General features: G+C 40.4%; 1 protein-coding gene across 1 annotated transcript in view; it reads right to left on the bottom strand.

The window, feature by feature from the left end:
• Positions 1-18,591, bottom strand: part of megf11 (multiple EGF-like-domains 11) — a 77,925-nt gene that overhangs the window by 16,303 nt on the left and 43,031 nt on the right. The window contains exons 7-14 of the mRNA XM_042496285.1: positions 15,887-16,133; positions 15,605-15,725; positions 13,689-13,825; positions 10,969-11,181; positions 10,313-10,487; positions 3,423-3,543; positions 1,009-1,172; positions 813-915 (exon numbers count right to left, since the gene is read on the bottom strand). Coding sequence (XP_042352219.1) covers positions 813-915; positions 1,009-1,172; positions 3,423-3,543; positions 10,313-10,487; positions 10,969-11,181; positions 13,689-13,825; positions 15,605-15,725; positions 15,887-16,133 — 1,281 coding nt within the window. The remainder of the gene's footprint in view (positions 1-812; positions 916-1,008; positions 1,173-3,422; positions 3,544-10,312; positions 10,488-10,968; positions 11,182-13,688; positions 13,826-15,604; positions 15,726-15,886; positions 16,134-18,591) is intronic.

Below are 18,591 nucleotides of genomic sequence, written 5' to 3' on the forward strand. Positions count from 1 at the left end.
AGGCTTGACCTTTCCTGCTGAATCTATTCCCTCTCTGACTGCACCCAGGCTCAGAGACCAGGTCCCAGCTAGCCCCCCGTATTTGACATTCAGATGCAACGCTTCAGATTGAGCATAATGATCCTCACCCTTGCTGTGACATTCACAGACACTTTTCCTACCTTCACCTCTTTTCCCTGTAAGCAAATGTTTGAAATGACAAGAAACAAAGAGCATGCACGTGTTTATGTAAGAATTTGGGTCTAGAGGGGATTGGAGTTCAAACAGAGAGACGACTAAGGAAGAGCGGATCCCCCATGAATAAATGTGGCATATGGTTCAGTCAGATTCCACAACAACCTGGAACTTTCAATAATTAACAGAGCCAAAAATAAAAATATCAGAGGCCGCGTAAAACTCATGAGAGCATTCTGGGCCAATGATTTGATTCTGTCTCCAAATATTTATCTGGTGAGATGCTTCAGACATTGCGTGCAACCAATAATGGATGCGATATAAGAATGATTGCATACCAGCATCAAGTGTGTTAGCCAAGCAAATTAATATAGAGCTCAATTTTCAGCATTTCTCATTCACATACCCCGCCGGCGAAGTGGCAAAACAAACTGAACATTTAATTAAGAAAACACTGCTCCGACATTCTGTAAACATACTGTAAAACACAAACTATGAGTGCCCCAGCAAATTTTCCTGTTTTGGAAAATAAGTAGGTCTGACGAGCATCTCATGTCTTAATGAGGGGAAATAAATACAGAGGTTATTTCTGTCCTTAATGTCTCGGCTCTGATTTTTTTTCTAAAAGACATACTGACCTGTCCAGCCAGGGTAGCAGCGGCAGTAGCCACTCACTGGATCGCAGCCATCAGCATGGCTGCAGTCACAGCGCTCACGACACTCCAACCCATAGGTGCCATCCTGACAGCGATAAAAACTTCTGTTTTAACTCCACACATGGGCACAATGATACACTCCAGATATTACGGTGCTCTTTTTAAAAGACAGACTTACAGGGCAGGACTCGTCGCAGTGCTCTCCCCTCCACCCAGGTGAACACGTACAGGTGCCGTCTACAGGGTCACATGCAGCTCCATTGGCACATAAGCATGTCTGATTACAGCCCAGACCCCACGTACCACTGGAGCAGAGGATGGAGCAGTCCACACCCTGCCAGCCTGGGGTTTCAGAGAGCAAGGACACATCAAACTGTTTACATTCATATAAACCAGGTATAGTGGATGCAGCTATGTTGTATCACAGCTATAATTTTACACAACATTACAATCAAAATAATGGTATAGTTCACTCGTTCCCATCTCAGGGTTCGAACCATCAAGATAAATCTGAGGGTTTGATTTAAAGGTGTGGTTAGCGATCCTATTCCAATACACTTTTGTCAAATTCAGAGAATATCTTTAAAGCCAAGTAACATGTAAACACTGGTGTGCAGATACAGCGGGCTTTCATTGGTGTCATGTGAGTGAGTGTACATGAACACGGCTCCCACACTAAGCACTACAGGCTACATCAAGGCTAAAAAAAAAGTGACTTTTTCAAAACAACTTGGCACGTCGGGGCTTCAGGACACTTGGATTACTTTGGACAAGCATTTTGTGGTTTTATTATGTATTTTTTTAACGTCAGGATCCTGGTCACCATTTGCTTTGAATGTTTGGGAGATGAGTGCAATGCCTTTTCCCCCATGAAACTCCGGCAGTGTTTTGTGGACTATAAAATTGCACCCAACTTTCCATTGGCATGAGAGAGAGTAAATAATGACTGAATTTTAATTTTTGGGTGAACTATTTCTTTAATACACAGCCCTGACTCTGTCAATGAGAAATAAAGCAGGTGGCTTGGACCAAGCCACACAACATTACTCCAGCCAATCAGCAACAAACAGGGAGCATTCATGCTCTCAAATTGAAACCTGGTCCGCAATTGGTGAAAGGCTCAATAGCTGGTGCACAATCATGGAAAAACAAAATAAAATATCATTAACAAATAATTTCTGTATTTTGGGCACCATCAATTTTAAGTGTACCCTAAACTTCTGTCAAGCTGAGCACCCAAAGAGGCAAAAAATATCACGCCTGACTGGACACTGTCCCTTTATTTCTAGCCTGTGGTTGGCTGTTAACCCTTTGAACCCAAGAGCAACATCCCTTTTCTTTTGCTGCATTCAGATGACTTTTACAAGTATTTAAACCTTTGAGCACTGAGCACACTGACTCAGTTTCTTTCAAAAACATGGGAAAAACGGCAATGAACAACTTGGCGACAAATGTCCACATTGTGATAAATCAGTAGATTTTTCTAAATTACTATTATTATTATTATTATGAAAAGGGCGGCATGGTGGCGTCGTGGTTAGCACTGTTGCCTCACAGCAAGAAGGTCCCTGGCACGGGGTTCGGTCCGTGGCGGGGGCCCTTCTGTGCGGAGTTTGCATGTTCTCCACATGTCTGCGTGGGTTCTCTCCAGGGTCTCCACAGTCCAAAGACATGCAGCTCAGGTTGACTGGTGACTCTAAATTGCCCTTAGGTGTGACTGTGAGCGTGTATGGTTGTCTGTCTATATGTGTCGGCCCTGAGATAGTCTGGCAACCTGTCCAGGGTGTACCTCACCTTCCACCCAATGACAGTTGGGATTGGCTCCAGCCCCCCCCGCGACCCTTACGAGGACAGGCAGTTACAGATAATGACTGATGACTGATTATTATGAAAAATCCAGGAAAATATATCCAGAGAACTTTAACTTTATTTATTTATTTTATTTATTTATTTATTTATTTCATTTCAATAATTGTGAGAATTTTAAGCAGTTTTTTTTAGGTTATTTCCTTTATTATATTATTATTATTATTATTACGCATGCAAATTGCTTTCCCCCTATTTTGTTTTTTTGTTTATTTATTTGGGCTTTTTTTGGGATGATTTCCAGGTAATTTTCTTGTATTTTTTTTACAAAATTCCTGCTAATTTCTAGGTCATTTCCTCTTAACTTGTACGTTGCCTTCTTGCCATGTTTTTGAAAGAAATAAAGCTAATTTGACTAGTTTCAAAGGGTTAAACACTTTGACACAACATAATCTAATACATTGTTACTACACTGTATTACTTGATGTATTATGGCCTCTACTTTAATGTGCATGTCAGTTTTTCCCAATGTGTTTGTGTGTTGATATTAAGATGACAAAGAAAAAGATTAATTGTGCAGCTCTCATTCATATCATTCATTTAAAAGAAAAATGAACATAGCAAGAGAATAAATGAAAGGCAGGATTCATCAGAATGCAAGAGGGCTAACAGCACAAGTACATTTTGTATGTGTACTATGTGCACTATCAGTACAGTCAGTCTAGCATATCTCATAAAGCTCAGGAGTTGCTCTGAACATTTTACTGTGAGTCAATTATACTGTACCTTCCCTGCAGATGCAGGAGCCGTCGAGCGGAGAGCAGGATGCGTGATTATGGCAGGAGCAGGTGGACATGCAGCTTGGTCCATATAGACCAGGAGGACACACTGTAGCACAGTCCTCACCCTGAGGTAGAAATAATGCAATAAGTCATGAGGCAAAGAATCAGCCTTGCAATAAATGCTGACTCTGGCAGACCAAAAATAGGAATAATATAGTCTGAATAGACACGAAGATGGGGAAGGTTCACTGCACTTCTCCACAGCTTACTGAACTGTTTATCTAGACCAGTCATACTTTGTCTGTATTCAGAATGAGGAGCAAAGCAACTGTAAAAGTGAATGGATTTATGATCCTAACTGGAGTTCAAGAGGAAGGACCCCCAAAAGCTATCGCCTCCCAGCTTCCAATTATGCACTCTATATTCTGACAGCACCTTCTCCCAGCCACACTTCACTCTCTGCAACCACGCTCAAACCCATCTCTCTCTCCATCTCTCTCTCCCTTTAGGTTGCTCTCATGAGGGGGGGTCTCCACTTTCATCAGTGGAGAGACTGGCATGACTCCAAAGCCAGAGAGTCCAGACTCCTCCTGTCTCAAACTAAGCTACAACCCAATATGCCCTTCCAACTAGCTTTTAGTTCATTTTAAACATGGGTGCTAATTTTTTTGTACCTTCCTGACATGTCAGTGGACTATATGATATATGATGGTAGAGTGTTGAAAAAAAACATTAAAAGCTGAGCTACCTATAATATTCTTTGTAGCAAATGTGTCATTGTCTATCCTATAATGTTGTGTTTCTAATATGCAATTAGCCTTTTCTTTTTTTACCTGTCCTACAACATTATCCTCACAACTGGCAGTCACCATCTTTCTCAACTCAGCTGCCTGTTCTATCCGAAGAGACTGATCTCTGTTGGTGGTGCACTACAATACAACAACCCCAATGCAGGATATCTGTATCAGTTCAATAGAAAGAGGAGCATCTGTCTTTTTAACGGTAACAAAACTCATAACTTAGCATTTCTAAATATTTCAGTATACACAAGTGGCAACCTCCGGGACTGAAAAATGAAGCCAATATGGACGTGCTAAAAACTACAGTTTCTCTAATGGCCACTTGAGGCTGGCTCCAAATCTCCATAGACCCCCCATGTTAAAATGCCCAACTTTACAGCAGAAATAAACGCCTGGTGTTTAAAGCCTGGTACAGCAAAAAAATGTTTTGGTCTGTATAGATTATTTCAATCATAAGGGTGAACTAACCCTTTTACATTTTATAAGGATTAAAGTTATGGATATTTAAGGGTGGGACCGCTTGAGTGACTGACTGTGAGGTTTCACCACAGTCTGTGTATCAGGTCCACCTCTCGGTCCTTCATTGCCTTACCCTCTCATCCAAATGTGGTCATTTCTGGCTCCAAATAACATGATGGTGATGGCTGAAATGCCAAAGTCAAAATGGGAGTCCACAAGCCAGTGGGCAGTGGTGGACAGTATCAAAATACATTTACTTAGGTAAGTTACTTTAGTACAGTTTTTTAGTATCTGTACTTTACTTGAGTATTATTATTTTTTAAACAAATTACTTTGACTACACTACAAGTGAAGACAAATATTGTAGTTTTGACTCCACTACATTTAAATGAAAGCGCTTGTTACTCTTTCCATCTGCTTTGAATTAATGATGTTTTTGTCTCTTCTAAAATGCAGAAGTCCTTAAATCCACAACAAACTGTTTGCACTGGCAACAGAAGTTAAGTTTTGGACTTGGGTGGAGGTTAATGTTTGCCGAACTAGGCATGGGCCAAAGAATGAGAAGACATTTGTTTTGAGCTAGCAGTTAAAAAGATCAGAGAACAACAAGTGTTGCAGTTTTTGTTTCTGTGGATGTTTCCGCTTTCTTAGTGTATTCAATAAGCGTTTCATTCTACAGTCTTTTCAAGCAAGTCACTGCATTCAGTGGGCTGTTTTAGAGTCTTAAGTTCTGCAAATGTATTGTGACAATATACAACAATCCATTGAGGTGAAAAAAGTACCTTGAATACTTAAGGTTTTTTAAAAGTTAGTACCCTAGTTCTTTAATTCAAGTAATAATTTGAATTATTTGCAACTTTCACTTGCATTGGAGTAAATTTGATCAGGAGTATCTATATGCTGACTCAAGTAAGAGAGTTGTGAACGTTGTCCACCACTGCCAACTGGTGACTTCACAATAGCAACATCCCTTATTTTATATAGTGTATGAGTATACTGTAATGTCTTTACACCACCCAAGCATAATTAATTAATACAGCCATTCATTAATTTATTTATTGGCTGTAACCGCTTATCCTCTTAAGGGTCATGGGGGGGCTGGAGCCTATCCCAGAAAACCATTCACCCTCATATTCACACCTATGGCTAATTTAGAGTCACCAGTTAACCTGACCTGCATGCCTTTGGACTGTGGGAAGTTGGAGAATCTGTGTATGATTTGTTCATTTGTTTTTCAACATAAAACCAAAAGAGGTGTAATATTCATTCCCTAAACCAAAACAATAATAATAATAAAAAATAGCAGCTTGGAAAAATGAATTGTTATTATTTTTTTTATTATTTTGGTTTTGGAAACAAGTATTGACAAAAATAACTTTTTTTGTTCTTTCCTTTTTTTAATTTTTGATTTTAATTTGAAAATCAATGATACCATGATTGTAGAGAACCCAGAAAAAAACCCACGCTGACACTGGGAGAACATGAAATCTCCACACAGAAGGGCCCCTCTCACCCAAGGTCCAAAACCTCACCCTAAACTGTGTGCTAACTTGGCACCCTCTTGCGTGAGGGTGCCAAGGGAGGCAACAGTGCTTACCACTACACCTCTGTGCTACCCATCTAAACAACCGTTACTGTTATAAATAAACTTAAAATTCAGTCCTTTCTTGGTGAAATGCTTGTTGGAAGATGTACAGATCCATAAAACTATACACTGCAGCAGGGATTTTGTAGACACACGAGAGTGGGACCATCAAGAGTGATTAAATTCCAGGGTAAAATGATGCAGTGGTCAATCCCTTATTTTGACCCTACATCCAAAAAACAAGTGTTACAAAATTATGTCCTTTTCCCCTAATTAGCAACTCCTACTGGTTTGTTGAAGCATATGCACAAAAAAGGGGTAAGGATCTGAGAAAACACTATAAACCTCCCTGAGCCAAAGCAGCTGGTGACAGCATGTGCATCAGAGGGAGCACATGGCTGTCTCCACCTGCCTCAGGACAACAGTGGGAGTTAGCAGTGCTAAGAACGACAACGTGATGAAACCAAGCTGAGGAGAAGCAGAACCCAAACAAATAAGCTCCACGGTGAGCTGGATAGAGAGTGGAGCGGCAGGATCCCAAAGACCGAAGCCAACTCTCAATCTACTTTTAATAGGCACACCAACAGGAGATCGGCAGCCATGCTGGCGCAGCCTTTAAGTCCCTTAACGTTGCATTAGAGTGGTAAAGGAGGCTGCAGAGGACAGCGAAGGAGTACTCCATGTACTCCTTCGCTGTCCTCTGCAGCCCGCTGTCATTAGAATTTCTCTGCTTTGAAGGCCGAGCACAGCCCACCTCCACTAGTCTTGTCCCTCCCTAAGCTGAAGATCACAGCCAGTCTTTGGATTCCCACACCCGCCTTTGTACACCCTGCCTTGACTGACAGGTGACACAATGATTTAGAGTTCCAATTAGTGGCCCAGAGGAGTCCTGAGTGGCTCTTGCTTCGCTCACCAGAGCACTGTGGGACTGCTGGCTGCTCACTGCTCTCATTATCATTTTGAACTCAGTTTAAACAGGAGGCAGGAGGAGATGTGCCAGTGGACGCCAGGGGCAGAACACACATCTTAAAACATCTCTCCTCCCCGTACACCACATAAAAGCGGCTGTCTGTGAATGAAATTTTTATCAATCGGTTGCAATAACCTTTGTTCTGCCGAAAATGACAGCTTCAAGACTGCTAACAATAGCAGTTCGGTTACAGTTGTTAAGTGCGGGGAGAAGTTCGACCAGCCAGGGGGGGGCTGGAAGGGGTGGGAGGGGTTCCAGCCTGTCTTCAGAGCACAAGCAATTTACTGGTGACTGGACTCATGGATAAAACGTCATGCAGCCACAAATGACCACATGGATTTTGCTGCATCCTTGGCTGCGCCAGATTCCACTTGGTTTCACCCACATGGTGCCGAGACCAGTAGTTGGTCTGCTCTCAAGAGGGGGAAGGCAGCTCTCTCATTAGACGACTGATTCATATTCCTTCTGAGCCGCAAAGGATAGAAGTCTGTATGTGGAGAATCATTATTAATACACGGCCTGTCAGTCCATCGCACGAGAGCAGCAGGACCTTACATAACTACACAGCCAACGGAGGCTGCAACCAGACCTGAGCTGCTGAGAGGTGGCCAGATCGTCCTTGGCCAAGGCACTAAATTCATACCTATTAGTATCTTAATGTAATTGGAGAGCACTTTTTCCAGAAAGCCTCTCGCTGACACAACATTGATCAGCCTGGTATCCATTGAGACTAGATGCAAATGGCACCACTAATTACCTATCAGTCTCACTCCTTAACAGTTCATCTAACTGCTGGATGAGTGACTGCAATTTAAAATTCATGCAGCAAGACAGAAAATGAACCTCTGAACCTTTTGATGAGGCTAGAAAGCCCTGAGAGATAGGAAAATGATTTGTTTTCACCACCTACAAAGGTAAACTGGAATCCACTCCTAATGCATTCTCATATCAGATAAAACCATATCAACAGAATTCGTGCAAACTGAAGCCAAACTGGAGATATTTAGAGAAGAAATGTTACTTTGAGGACATACTGCAGATTGCAAGGGACAATGCCTGAATAGGTAACATGTAATCACTTTGTCCCAGTCAAAAAGAGCATGTCCAATTACTAGAGCTAAATCAAGCGTGCAGGAGCTCAGTCTGCTCTAACACTTTGCTTGGTTTGCCCCCCGATGGGACTCCAGAACAAAGATGCAGCATGGAGGCTTAGTCCTATCAGCTGTCCCCTGGGGAAGTGACTTCACCAGCAATCATAGCCTTGACGCTATCATAAATCACATTTTTTTAAATAGCCCCACTGCGTGATAATGATCATTTGCCATGCATGTGACAAAAAATTTAACAGGTAAGAGGTGGCTCTTACCTGTTAAATTTATTTAGCTAGGAACACAGCCCGAAATTTCTAACAAAATGTCTGTGTTGTTTGCACAGCAGCATTTTTTTCCCCTCAAAAAACTACCATGTGTACTCACCCCTTCCCTCCCTCCCCTCTGAAACACACACACACACACACACACACACACACACACACCAATCCTCCATATGAGGTGTGTCTGTTCCCATCTGACTGCCTCCTTTTCTATCCAGCTCCTGCCCTCTAGGTCTGTTTAATGGATCTGGCAGCCCTTCCCAGCAGCCGCCAAAGAGAACAGGTGGAGCAAATTAAGACACAGTCTGCGGCCCCGCTCGGTAGCTCAATTCACCACAGTGGCCCGCTGTAAGACACAAGCAATTTCCACTGAAATGTAATGTTGGCAGAAATGTACCCTCTCGGTCTCTGTTGCTCTGTAACTTCAGATTGCAAGACAAGAAATACAATGGGAAAACTGATTGAAGTTAGCCAACTAATTTGACAGTTGTAAAATGGGCACAATATGGCTGCACAAAAAGCACTAAAACGGACACTTATATAGGTCAGAGATTCAATTTTCTCCCATTTGGTCCTGGAATACAGATCCAAGGTTGCTGTCTTTCTGATGCCACAAGTTAAAGCGTCTCAAGCGTATTTGTAAAATACACACGGCTGATTATTAATGCCTGCAAAGAGCTGCACCACAGAATGAATCATTTAGCTAGGAATTTTCTTGTGGTGCGGCAGAGCACATCTATAATAAGGCAATAATAAAACGTCTCACCTTGCTTCTGCCTGCCTGTGTACAGAAAGCTTCTAAAGTAATGCCGGGACCACTTCCAGAACATTACGACCACACTGACGCAAAACATTTTACAACGGCCACAAATAACATGAAATATAAATCACAGCAACAACCTTCACAAATAAAGAGCTGCATTAGAGACACAATATGGGTACCCTCACACAGCCCTCCTTTTATCATTATTATTTAATGAAACTAAAGATTTTCGCAAGTGTAACAAAAATTACAGGGAGCAAGGTTACAGTGACAATTAACCTATGGAAGGTTTATGAAAAATGAATGTAACCAACAACATAATTACAAGTTGTCACGCCGTAATTAATGCAGTGATTAAATTAAAACAGAGAGCGGCGAGGCAACATGTTAAATGACTTAAAACACAGAGCAATATTAAAGGGCAACTATGACATTTTTAAAATTCCTACATGTTATGCCTATTGTCTAAGACAGTCCAAAAATGTATATAAACATGAACAACTCTCTCAAATCCAAAAGTTAGAGTGCTGAGTGCCATAGACTTCATAAATAATGGCTGTAGCTACTGTGACGTCACCTATTGGTTGGCTGTTTTAAGCCTAGATTTCAGCATTTCAGGCTGTTGCCATGTTGGTTTTTTGGAGCCAGAAGAGACCAAATTTGGACGAGAGGCTGTTGCTGTGGAGGAGTGAAGAGGGGATCTGATTCACAGATTTTGGGCCTTACATACATTAGTTTTTCCATTTTTTTTCTTTTCTTTCTCCTCTCCTAAGTTTTCTCTCTTCACTGAATATTGACAAAACAAGACAGACAAAACAAAGGTCAAATTAAATTAAATAAATAACTATATAACATATAACATGTTAGATAACAACAGAACATTTGCATGTCAGCAGCCACTGGTTTAAGTATAGATGAATACCAGAGAGGGTATGTGATGCTCACCATGAACCCAGGAGCACATATACATGTGCCTGTGACAGGATGGCAGTCGGCTCCGTTGGTGCAGCTACAAGGTAGCATGCATCCCTCTCCGTAGTATCCAGGAGGGCAGGTCTCATTACAGTAGAGCCCTGTCCATCCTGCAGAGCAGGTGCATTCACCAGAAAGCGGGTGGCAGCTACAACATAATGAGAAAGAAAGATGGGACAACAGCAGGAAGAGTGAGGCAAAGTTTCAGCTCGGAGAGCATCAACACTTCATTTGTGAGCAGGGTCAAAGTGTGAAGTCTGCGCCAACAGCAATTCATCCATCCATGTGTCTACGTGCTTGTCTCAGATAGATGAGGTGTCCCTTTTCTCCTTCAGTCTGTAATGACTTCTACGGTTGGTGCCCAACTCCAGCCGGAATCAGAGCATTAACATTGCATTAACTATGAATGCTGCTGAGAAATTATGAATGAAGCAAAGGTCGCGATTAAAAGCTAACTGGATGACATGGCTAAGAGGTGTCCAGACTTCAGAATGAGCGCTGGCTTAGAGCTGAGATGAAGCAAAATTAGAGCTGGAGAAATCTTAATTCAGAGGGAGCTACTGGGGGCTCCGCTTCAGGGCTTGGTCAGAGTAAAGCTGTGTGCGGCCTTGTGCTGATGTCTCACTTACCTCACGGTGTTGGTGGTATTACAGGGGCAGTACTTGTCACAGATGAGGCCGTAGAGGCCCGGGGGACAGAATCTCTCCTGGCAATTAGGGCCTTTAAAGCCTGTTTCGCACAGACAGGCTCCATTGATGTGGTGACACTTGGCTCCATTCTGACACTCACACTTCTGGTTGCACTGCGGCCCAAAGGTGCCCACAGGACAGTCATCCTGACACCTGGGGGGAAATCACACTGTCTTTTAAATTGGTGCTCCAAAAAATGCAATGCAATTTTGAGAAAAAAGAGAAATAAAATTCAAATGTTTAAGAAGTTTAAGCACCCCTGTACACAAAATATATTGTAAACAGTGAAGCAGAAACAATTAGTTGATTAATCAGTTTGATCCACAGAAAATAAATCAGCAGCAACAGTGATAATAAATTAATTGTTTATGTGAAGTTTTGCTCATGTTCTCTGTTTTATATAATTATTAATTTAATCTTTGGGTTTTAAACTGTTGGTTAGCCAAAGCAAATCATTTGTTTTCACAAAGCACTTTCTTTTAAAACAATTAAAATGTTAAACTCCTAACTCCTAACAACAATAATAAAGGCATAACAAAGGCATTTCAATTGTTTCAAAAGAGGTTGCCTTGGAGTTTATTGGTGAGTTTTGTGCCTACATGTATTCTTATCCAAAGAGTACCTCAAACAAACATGATTTGAACCCAGGAAAGCTCCTACCTCAACATTTTTTTAAATTATTTATTTGTCTGAAATCCCTTGTACTCTCAGAAACCAGAGCAGTGGATTTTTCACTATTTTGGGGCATTTCATATGATTAATCATTAAATCAGCTGACAAATTATTTAACAGTGAGGATAAACACCAGTTGCTGGCCTAAAAAAAGGTACAAATTTTATATCCTTCAAGTACATGATGAAGGAGTAATGATTATTTTATTTAATATATATTTTTTATGGTGTTATGCCAATTTCATTATACCACCATGCCGTTACTGCTGCACAATCTATTACTTGTACTTTTTTTACAACTAAAACATTGATATGGAAAACACTAAATATGAATTGTGGATATATTTTAATCAGCTGAAATTCTAGTTAGTTTTAAAAACTGTTGTTCCAACTTCTGTTAAAAAAATGCCCATTTTGAAAGGAAAGGACGTTTATTAATTACCAGTGTTGGTGAGTTGTGAAGAATATATTAATTAAACTAGTAGTTTAAATACATTTAGTGGCATTTTTTATTATATTTTGTTATAATTTCATAACACATAACTCATTTTTTACAAAGCAGTTTCAAGTACTTCTTTAAGTATCTAAGTTAACCAAAATATTTCTCCCTAGAGCGGCATTGCTATAGTACCAGCTTCTTCCACTGTGGATTATTTGGTAACTTGCAAAGTTTTTTAAGTTGCTTTGCCAGTGTGTTAACTGTCATGATGGTGGTTTTTGTACATGCAATGTTTCTTTAAATATTTGAAAAAAGTGTTTTTTTCATTTTGGAATATAACTTTTCAGCTGCTAGTAAAAATCTTATATTATTAACAGTCTTTTTATAGTTAATAATTCAAATAATGAATATTTAATTGGAAAACATTTTAATAAATCTGAGGCTGCCATGGACAAATTTCAACAAGTCCATGACTGGGAAGTCCTAAAAGCAGCCCCCCGCCATCAGCAGGCGGGACATCTCCGCAGGAGTTGGACAAGACTTAGTAATCGTCGTCAACCACAGAAATTACAATTACTGTCGAGTTTCTCCGTGTGAAGAACTGGAGTAGATCAGAAAATGGATTTTATCTCCACTTTAAACATACTGCCTTAACCATAAATCCTGGTGGAGTATCAATCTCAAGAGTCTAACAAAGCTATTACAAATAGCTCAATTACATTACAAAATGGGCGAGTTATGTTTCATGTTTAAATTACCCCAGCTTTAGTTTTATCAGGGGACAATGGTATTATTAAACTAGACAGGGGAGGGTGGGGGCTAACACAATCTCAGATTACTCCTGGCAGGTTAATTCACCTGCCACTGACAAAATGAATGAGGGCAATTTTACAAAATAATAAAGGAAAGGAAAGGTCTTGTCGAGGAAGTGTTTCCATCCAACAGACAATTGCTTCAGCTGAACTAATAAACCCAGGCTGCTCTGGGCTGCTCTGGCAGGCATGGGGAACTAAAAAGATCTGTGGATTTCAATGAGACCTTAATATAAGCCCATTACTTATAATTAATGAGCAGAAGCCAAACAGCATGTAGCCCATGGTGAGATCAATGGGCAGGCTGGGAGTGGAGGAGGATGAAGGCTGAAGACATGAAACCTTGCTGGCCAGCATGAAGTATAAGATTAATTAAACATAAACACCACTATTAAAAGCTTCCATACCACCTTCAAATGGACTAATGGGCATTTATAAATGCTTATTTCTCTTGAGCATGAGATTATCGAAGCATTTCCTTTCTCTTTTTAAAGAACAGCCAGGTTTGTGGCTCATTTGGACGTCAACAAAGAGAATAGGTCAATGAGTGACTGTTTTATGTCTAACTGTCGGCGTGAAATAAACCCCTTTTGCATTAAATACCAATATCAATAAATCATGCCATTGTCTGACCTATTTTCAAAGTGGGAGCACAAAAGTTTGCGCAGAGTGCTTCACAAAAAGGCTTTTGTGCATGATAATTCAGTGGCCTCTCTGCCAGAGGTGTCAGCTGCGTACCTGCGTCCACTGAAGCCAGCTGCGCACTGGCACTGCCCCGTGACATGGTCGCACAGCCCGCCGTTACGACAGGAACAGTCCTTGCTGCAGTTGATGCCATACTTGCCAAGAGGGCACGGCTGGGCACACACCGAACCCTTTGAAAAACAGCCAACAGAGAGCCACATGAGATACACCGCTCACGACCTCATCAGGACAGAAAAGACTAAACTCTCACACCTTTGTTTTGCTGATAGTTGGACAGTTTGGACATACGGTTTGTGTTTTCTGTGTCTGGCATGTTCTTTAAATCCTTCTATTTAGAGCATAAAATGCAGTGTTACATTTGAGAAAAACAGTTCTTTTGATGCTATTTATCGTAAGATAGTTCAAAATACTGTTTATTCACACATTGGAAAAGTGACCTCTGTACTGTGATAGGATTAACATGGACACCAGAACTAGAATAGTTTAATGTACTGGTTAACCAATTGTTGCTGTATTGGCAGTTAATCGACTTAAAGTAGAGTTGGGCAACTCATTGATACAAAGCATAAGACAAGAGTAATTTGTTGACCTTCAGAGATATTTATATCTCAGTATCTGTTCCTGTAAAATCTCTGGTCCCTACATATATGTGGGCTTTGTTGCACTTCACTAAGAAGGAAGAATAAGATAAGAATAATATGAGAATACAGAAATACTGAGATACAAATTCATTTATAACATATATTGTCATTACAGCCAATGGTCGAATGTAACTAAGTACATTTACTCAAGTATTGTACTTAAGTACAAATTTGGGGTAAATGTACTCTACTTGAGTATTTCTTTTCATGCCACTTTATACTTTTACTCCACTTCATTTAAGCGGGAAATAGTGTAGTCATTACATCTATATAGCTTTGGTTACTTTACAAACTAAGATTTTTTTATATTCAAAAATCTTTTGTTATAAATTAGATTACCACGCTTTATATAAGTACAGCTGAAATGATTAGTTAATTCATCAATATTCTGACTGTCAAAATTAATTGGCAACTATTCTGATAAACATTTAAATCCTTTTTTTTTATATAAAATAATTCTTAGGTTTTTATGGGGGGTTTTCTGTTTTTTGTTTTGTTTTTGTTTGTTTTTTTAAGTACTTTTTTAGTATTTTTTAGATGTTTTTTTCCTAATAATTGTAAGGGTTTTGTTGGGCATTTTCATAAGGTGGTATTGGTACTTCAGTAAAGGAACTGAATACTTCTTTCACCACTGATTACAGCATTGCTGTGGTTAATGATGGTCATGTATAGGCACAATAACCACTTGCTTATGTTTATGGTAAGGAAAATCATGTTTGGGCTTTAAACGCCCAAAATACACTGGCTGCGTCCTCACTGTAGCCGCTGCAGGTTTGAATCCAGCCCTTGTATTAAATGTACAAATGTAACAAATCTGTGGTTTGCAAAAATGTACAATGTCAGCATTTTCTTCTGGTGGCTGGTTTTATTTTTGCTTTACTGCCTTCATTCATAGTTTGACAGCAGAGACAGACATGCGGGTAGATTGAAAACAAGACGTCCTGCAACAAAGGTCCCCTGCTGAAATCGAGCTTGGAATGTTGCTTGAAAACACTAGGCCACTGGGACGTCCATAAAATAACACTTTATGCTGTTGTCTGTGGGTGGCTGTGCTCACTTGACATTACTTTGTAAGGCACACCCAATTCTTTTTGCACTAGCAAGGAGCAGAGAATCCCATGCTCTCATTTATAATTAAACACAGAATATTGATCCAAAGATTCATGTTCTCAACATGTCTGTCTCTGCTGTAAAAACTACATGAGCAGGATTAACATTTTTTCCCCTGAACACCAACAACATTTAACCTTTTCCTTCTCCCTGGCCTTTCTTCCTCATGGCCCCCACATCTTTGCTTGAGTGACCTACCGTCCACCCAGTGGGGCAGGAACAATCTCCAGTGATGTGGTGGCATGTTCCTCCGTTCTGACAGGGGCAGCGCTGCTCACATTGAGGCCCGTGACTCCCGGAGGGGCAGCGCTCTCCGCAGCTGTCACCACACAAGTCAAGAGTCAAATGTCTGCCTGCAGTTCTTTTTATCAAAAGAACACTCGCACAAACAACAAATTGTATATATATAATGTATTTATAGAGATATTTTAGACACCCAAAGGAAAGTGGCAATGGAATAAACACGTTGCTGGTACTCACAAAGCCCCTGAATACCCCGGTGCACAGATGCACTCTCCTGTCTCGTGGTTGCAGGTGGCACCATTGAGACACTGGCAGGGTAGTTGGCATGCCTTGCCATAGTAACCGTGCTCACAAAGCTCCTCACATCGCCATCCCTGGTACCCATCAGTGCACACACAGGCACCTGTGATGGGGTTACACTTAGCCCCATTCTGGCACTGGCACCGATTACTGCAATGAGGTCCCCAGTAGTCACTCTCACAGCCTGCAGGCACACAGAGAAGAGGCATCAGACAGAGCAGAGTGATAACACAAAAGAGGAATATGCACCAGCATTTATCCTTGAAAATCACATCAAATAAACGCAAGCAATTGTAAAACGAATGGATTTCTGTAAGATATATGATTGTGCGTCATGAATATTCTATATTTCTGGAAATGACACCCATGAATGAATTGCTTAATGCCATGAAAATGTTCTGACATTCATATTCAGCTCGTGCCTAACCCTAAAACCCCTTTTTGCTTAAAGGGTGAGTACCATGAAAGTCTTATTATTCTACTATCAACAAATCCCACAAAAACATCAAACCCAACATGAATCGATCCTACAAATACTGTGAAGCCAAAGCCTGATGTAGCTTATTCCTCTGTGCCATAGAGCTCAATTGTCGTCAAAAAACGATTAAAAACACATCATTGAGCCACACTGTTGCACACAGAAACATGCCTCTTCATTATCAAGAGCATGGGCTCTGTAGCTTACACTGAGTCAATCCATAAAACATTGTCATGTTGCAGCTACATACTCATTCGTGCAGTATCTCCCAACCTTTTCCCATAAGGAAACCCCTTTTTCTATCATTGAGTAAACTGACAACCCCTGACTAAGTGACATGTTTTATGGATATTTCACATTATATTCAATGCAAAAGGCTAGGGAACAACTTAACTGTACAATTACCCCAAATAGTGATCGTGGTATCTGCAGGAAGTTGTGTAAAACAAGTAGCTTTTCATATGATTCTATGTCTATACACACACACACACACACACACACACACACACACACACACACACACACACATTATACACTATCATACATACTTAATAGGCTACTTTTTTGCAGATGTCCATTATTCTATTAGCTCTTTAGTTGTTTTAATTGTGTACTCTTTTTATATAGTATGCATTATCCTCCTCCTCTCTGGCCGCAAATATTGGAAACCACTGTTCAAGAAATCCCATGTTGGGAGGAGTTTTGTGCCCACAGCCATAACTGTTTCAAATAGCGTAGGCATATTGTTACCGACATCTTTTATGTTTACTGTGATGTTCTTGTTTGTGCACATCTTGTGTGTTAATTGAGTGTTTACTTGTACAGACGATGAAAACAAATTTCCTCCACAGACGACAATTAAGTATGAAACTGAATCTGAGGCTGTTAAGCAGGGAGTGAAGGCTGTGAATACAGCTTGTATTCAGAAATAACTGTACCCTTATGCTACGTGATAAAATTTACAACATTCTAGTCTTTTAAAAAATAACAATTTCGTTGTATTTTCTTCACAGAAATGAATGAAATGGTGAAATTGGAACTACTGTCTATATGTTGGTTTTCTTAAGCTTCCTAAAATCAAGAAAACCCCATGATCCCCTGTGAAGCTTTGGTTAGGAAGCAGTTCACTAGCAGACAAAATATATTCTTAATTCTCTCATTTAAGTGTTTGCTAAAAGCTACATTTGTTTCAGCCATGTAGAATTATTTCAAACTTTTTAAAAAATTAAAGCATATTTTCATGACTCTATTTCTATTTGCGGTGAGAATAAATGAGCTGTCATAGCGCCGGGAGCCACAGAAAAAGCCACAGAAGTCAAAAGTTATTCTAGAGATGGACGTGTTTGTTTTGATCTTTTCATGGGATGTTTTCACAATCATAAAAAAAGAAAAAGAAAAATAACGCAATATCCCAAGCCGTATCTTTTAAATTCATTCAATTCCTTTCTTCATTCCTGCTCAGGGCCGTAGGCTGCAGCTTTGTATCTCAGCATGCCCTGAGCAAAAATCAGGTGTTGCTATCCATCACAGAGCTAACATCATCAGACAATCGATCACACGCATTCAGAGTAATGGGCACACAAACACAGGAAGAACATACAAACTCCACACAGAGAGGACCTCAGATAGTGTGTGTGAGCCACTACGCTTTTGTTTCAAATCGACAAACACTCCTCTGTGCAAAGCTTCTGTGAGACAAATATGAAGCCGGCGACACGGCAGAACAAAATTCATATCGCCTGTCAATATGAACCTCCCAGAACATTAATCAAAGTGTAACCAAACCTGTTGGTAAGCCCAAGAAGTGACGAGAGAAAGCTTCTGGCTGATAAATACACTGTGTAGGACAAACATTACAGCTGCATCGCAGACAGCTCGCTCAGTCCAGCTGATCATTTATCTTTCTTCATAAACATACGGATCCAAACCCCTTGCATGGTGACTCATTCTACTCAGCTGGAAAAAGACATCACAACCTTCACACAAGCGCTGGATGGAGGATATAATGATGCACCTCAAAACTAAACAATATAGAAACACCACTGGGGGTGCAATTGAAAGTTTTCACAAGATCTGGCATTAATTTCTGCTATATGTTGGGAGACCTTCTGCAACTTAAATGAAAATGCAATCTTTCTGAAATTTTATTTCATTCTGGGATTTT

The sequence above is a fragment of the Plectropomus leopardus genome, chromosome 11 (genome assembly GCF_008729295.1).
Source record: "Plectropomus leopardus isolate mb chromosome 11, YSFRI_Pleo_2.0, whole genome shotgun sequence".
In the NCBI taxonomy this organism is placed as follows: Eukaryota; Metazoa; Chordata; class Actinopteri; order Perciformes; family Serranidae; genus Plectropomus; species Plectropomus leopardus.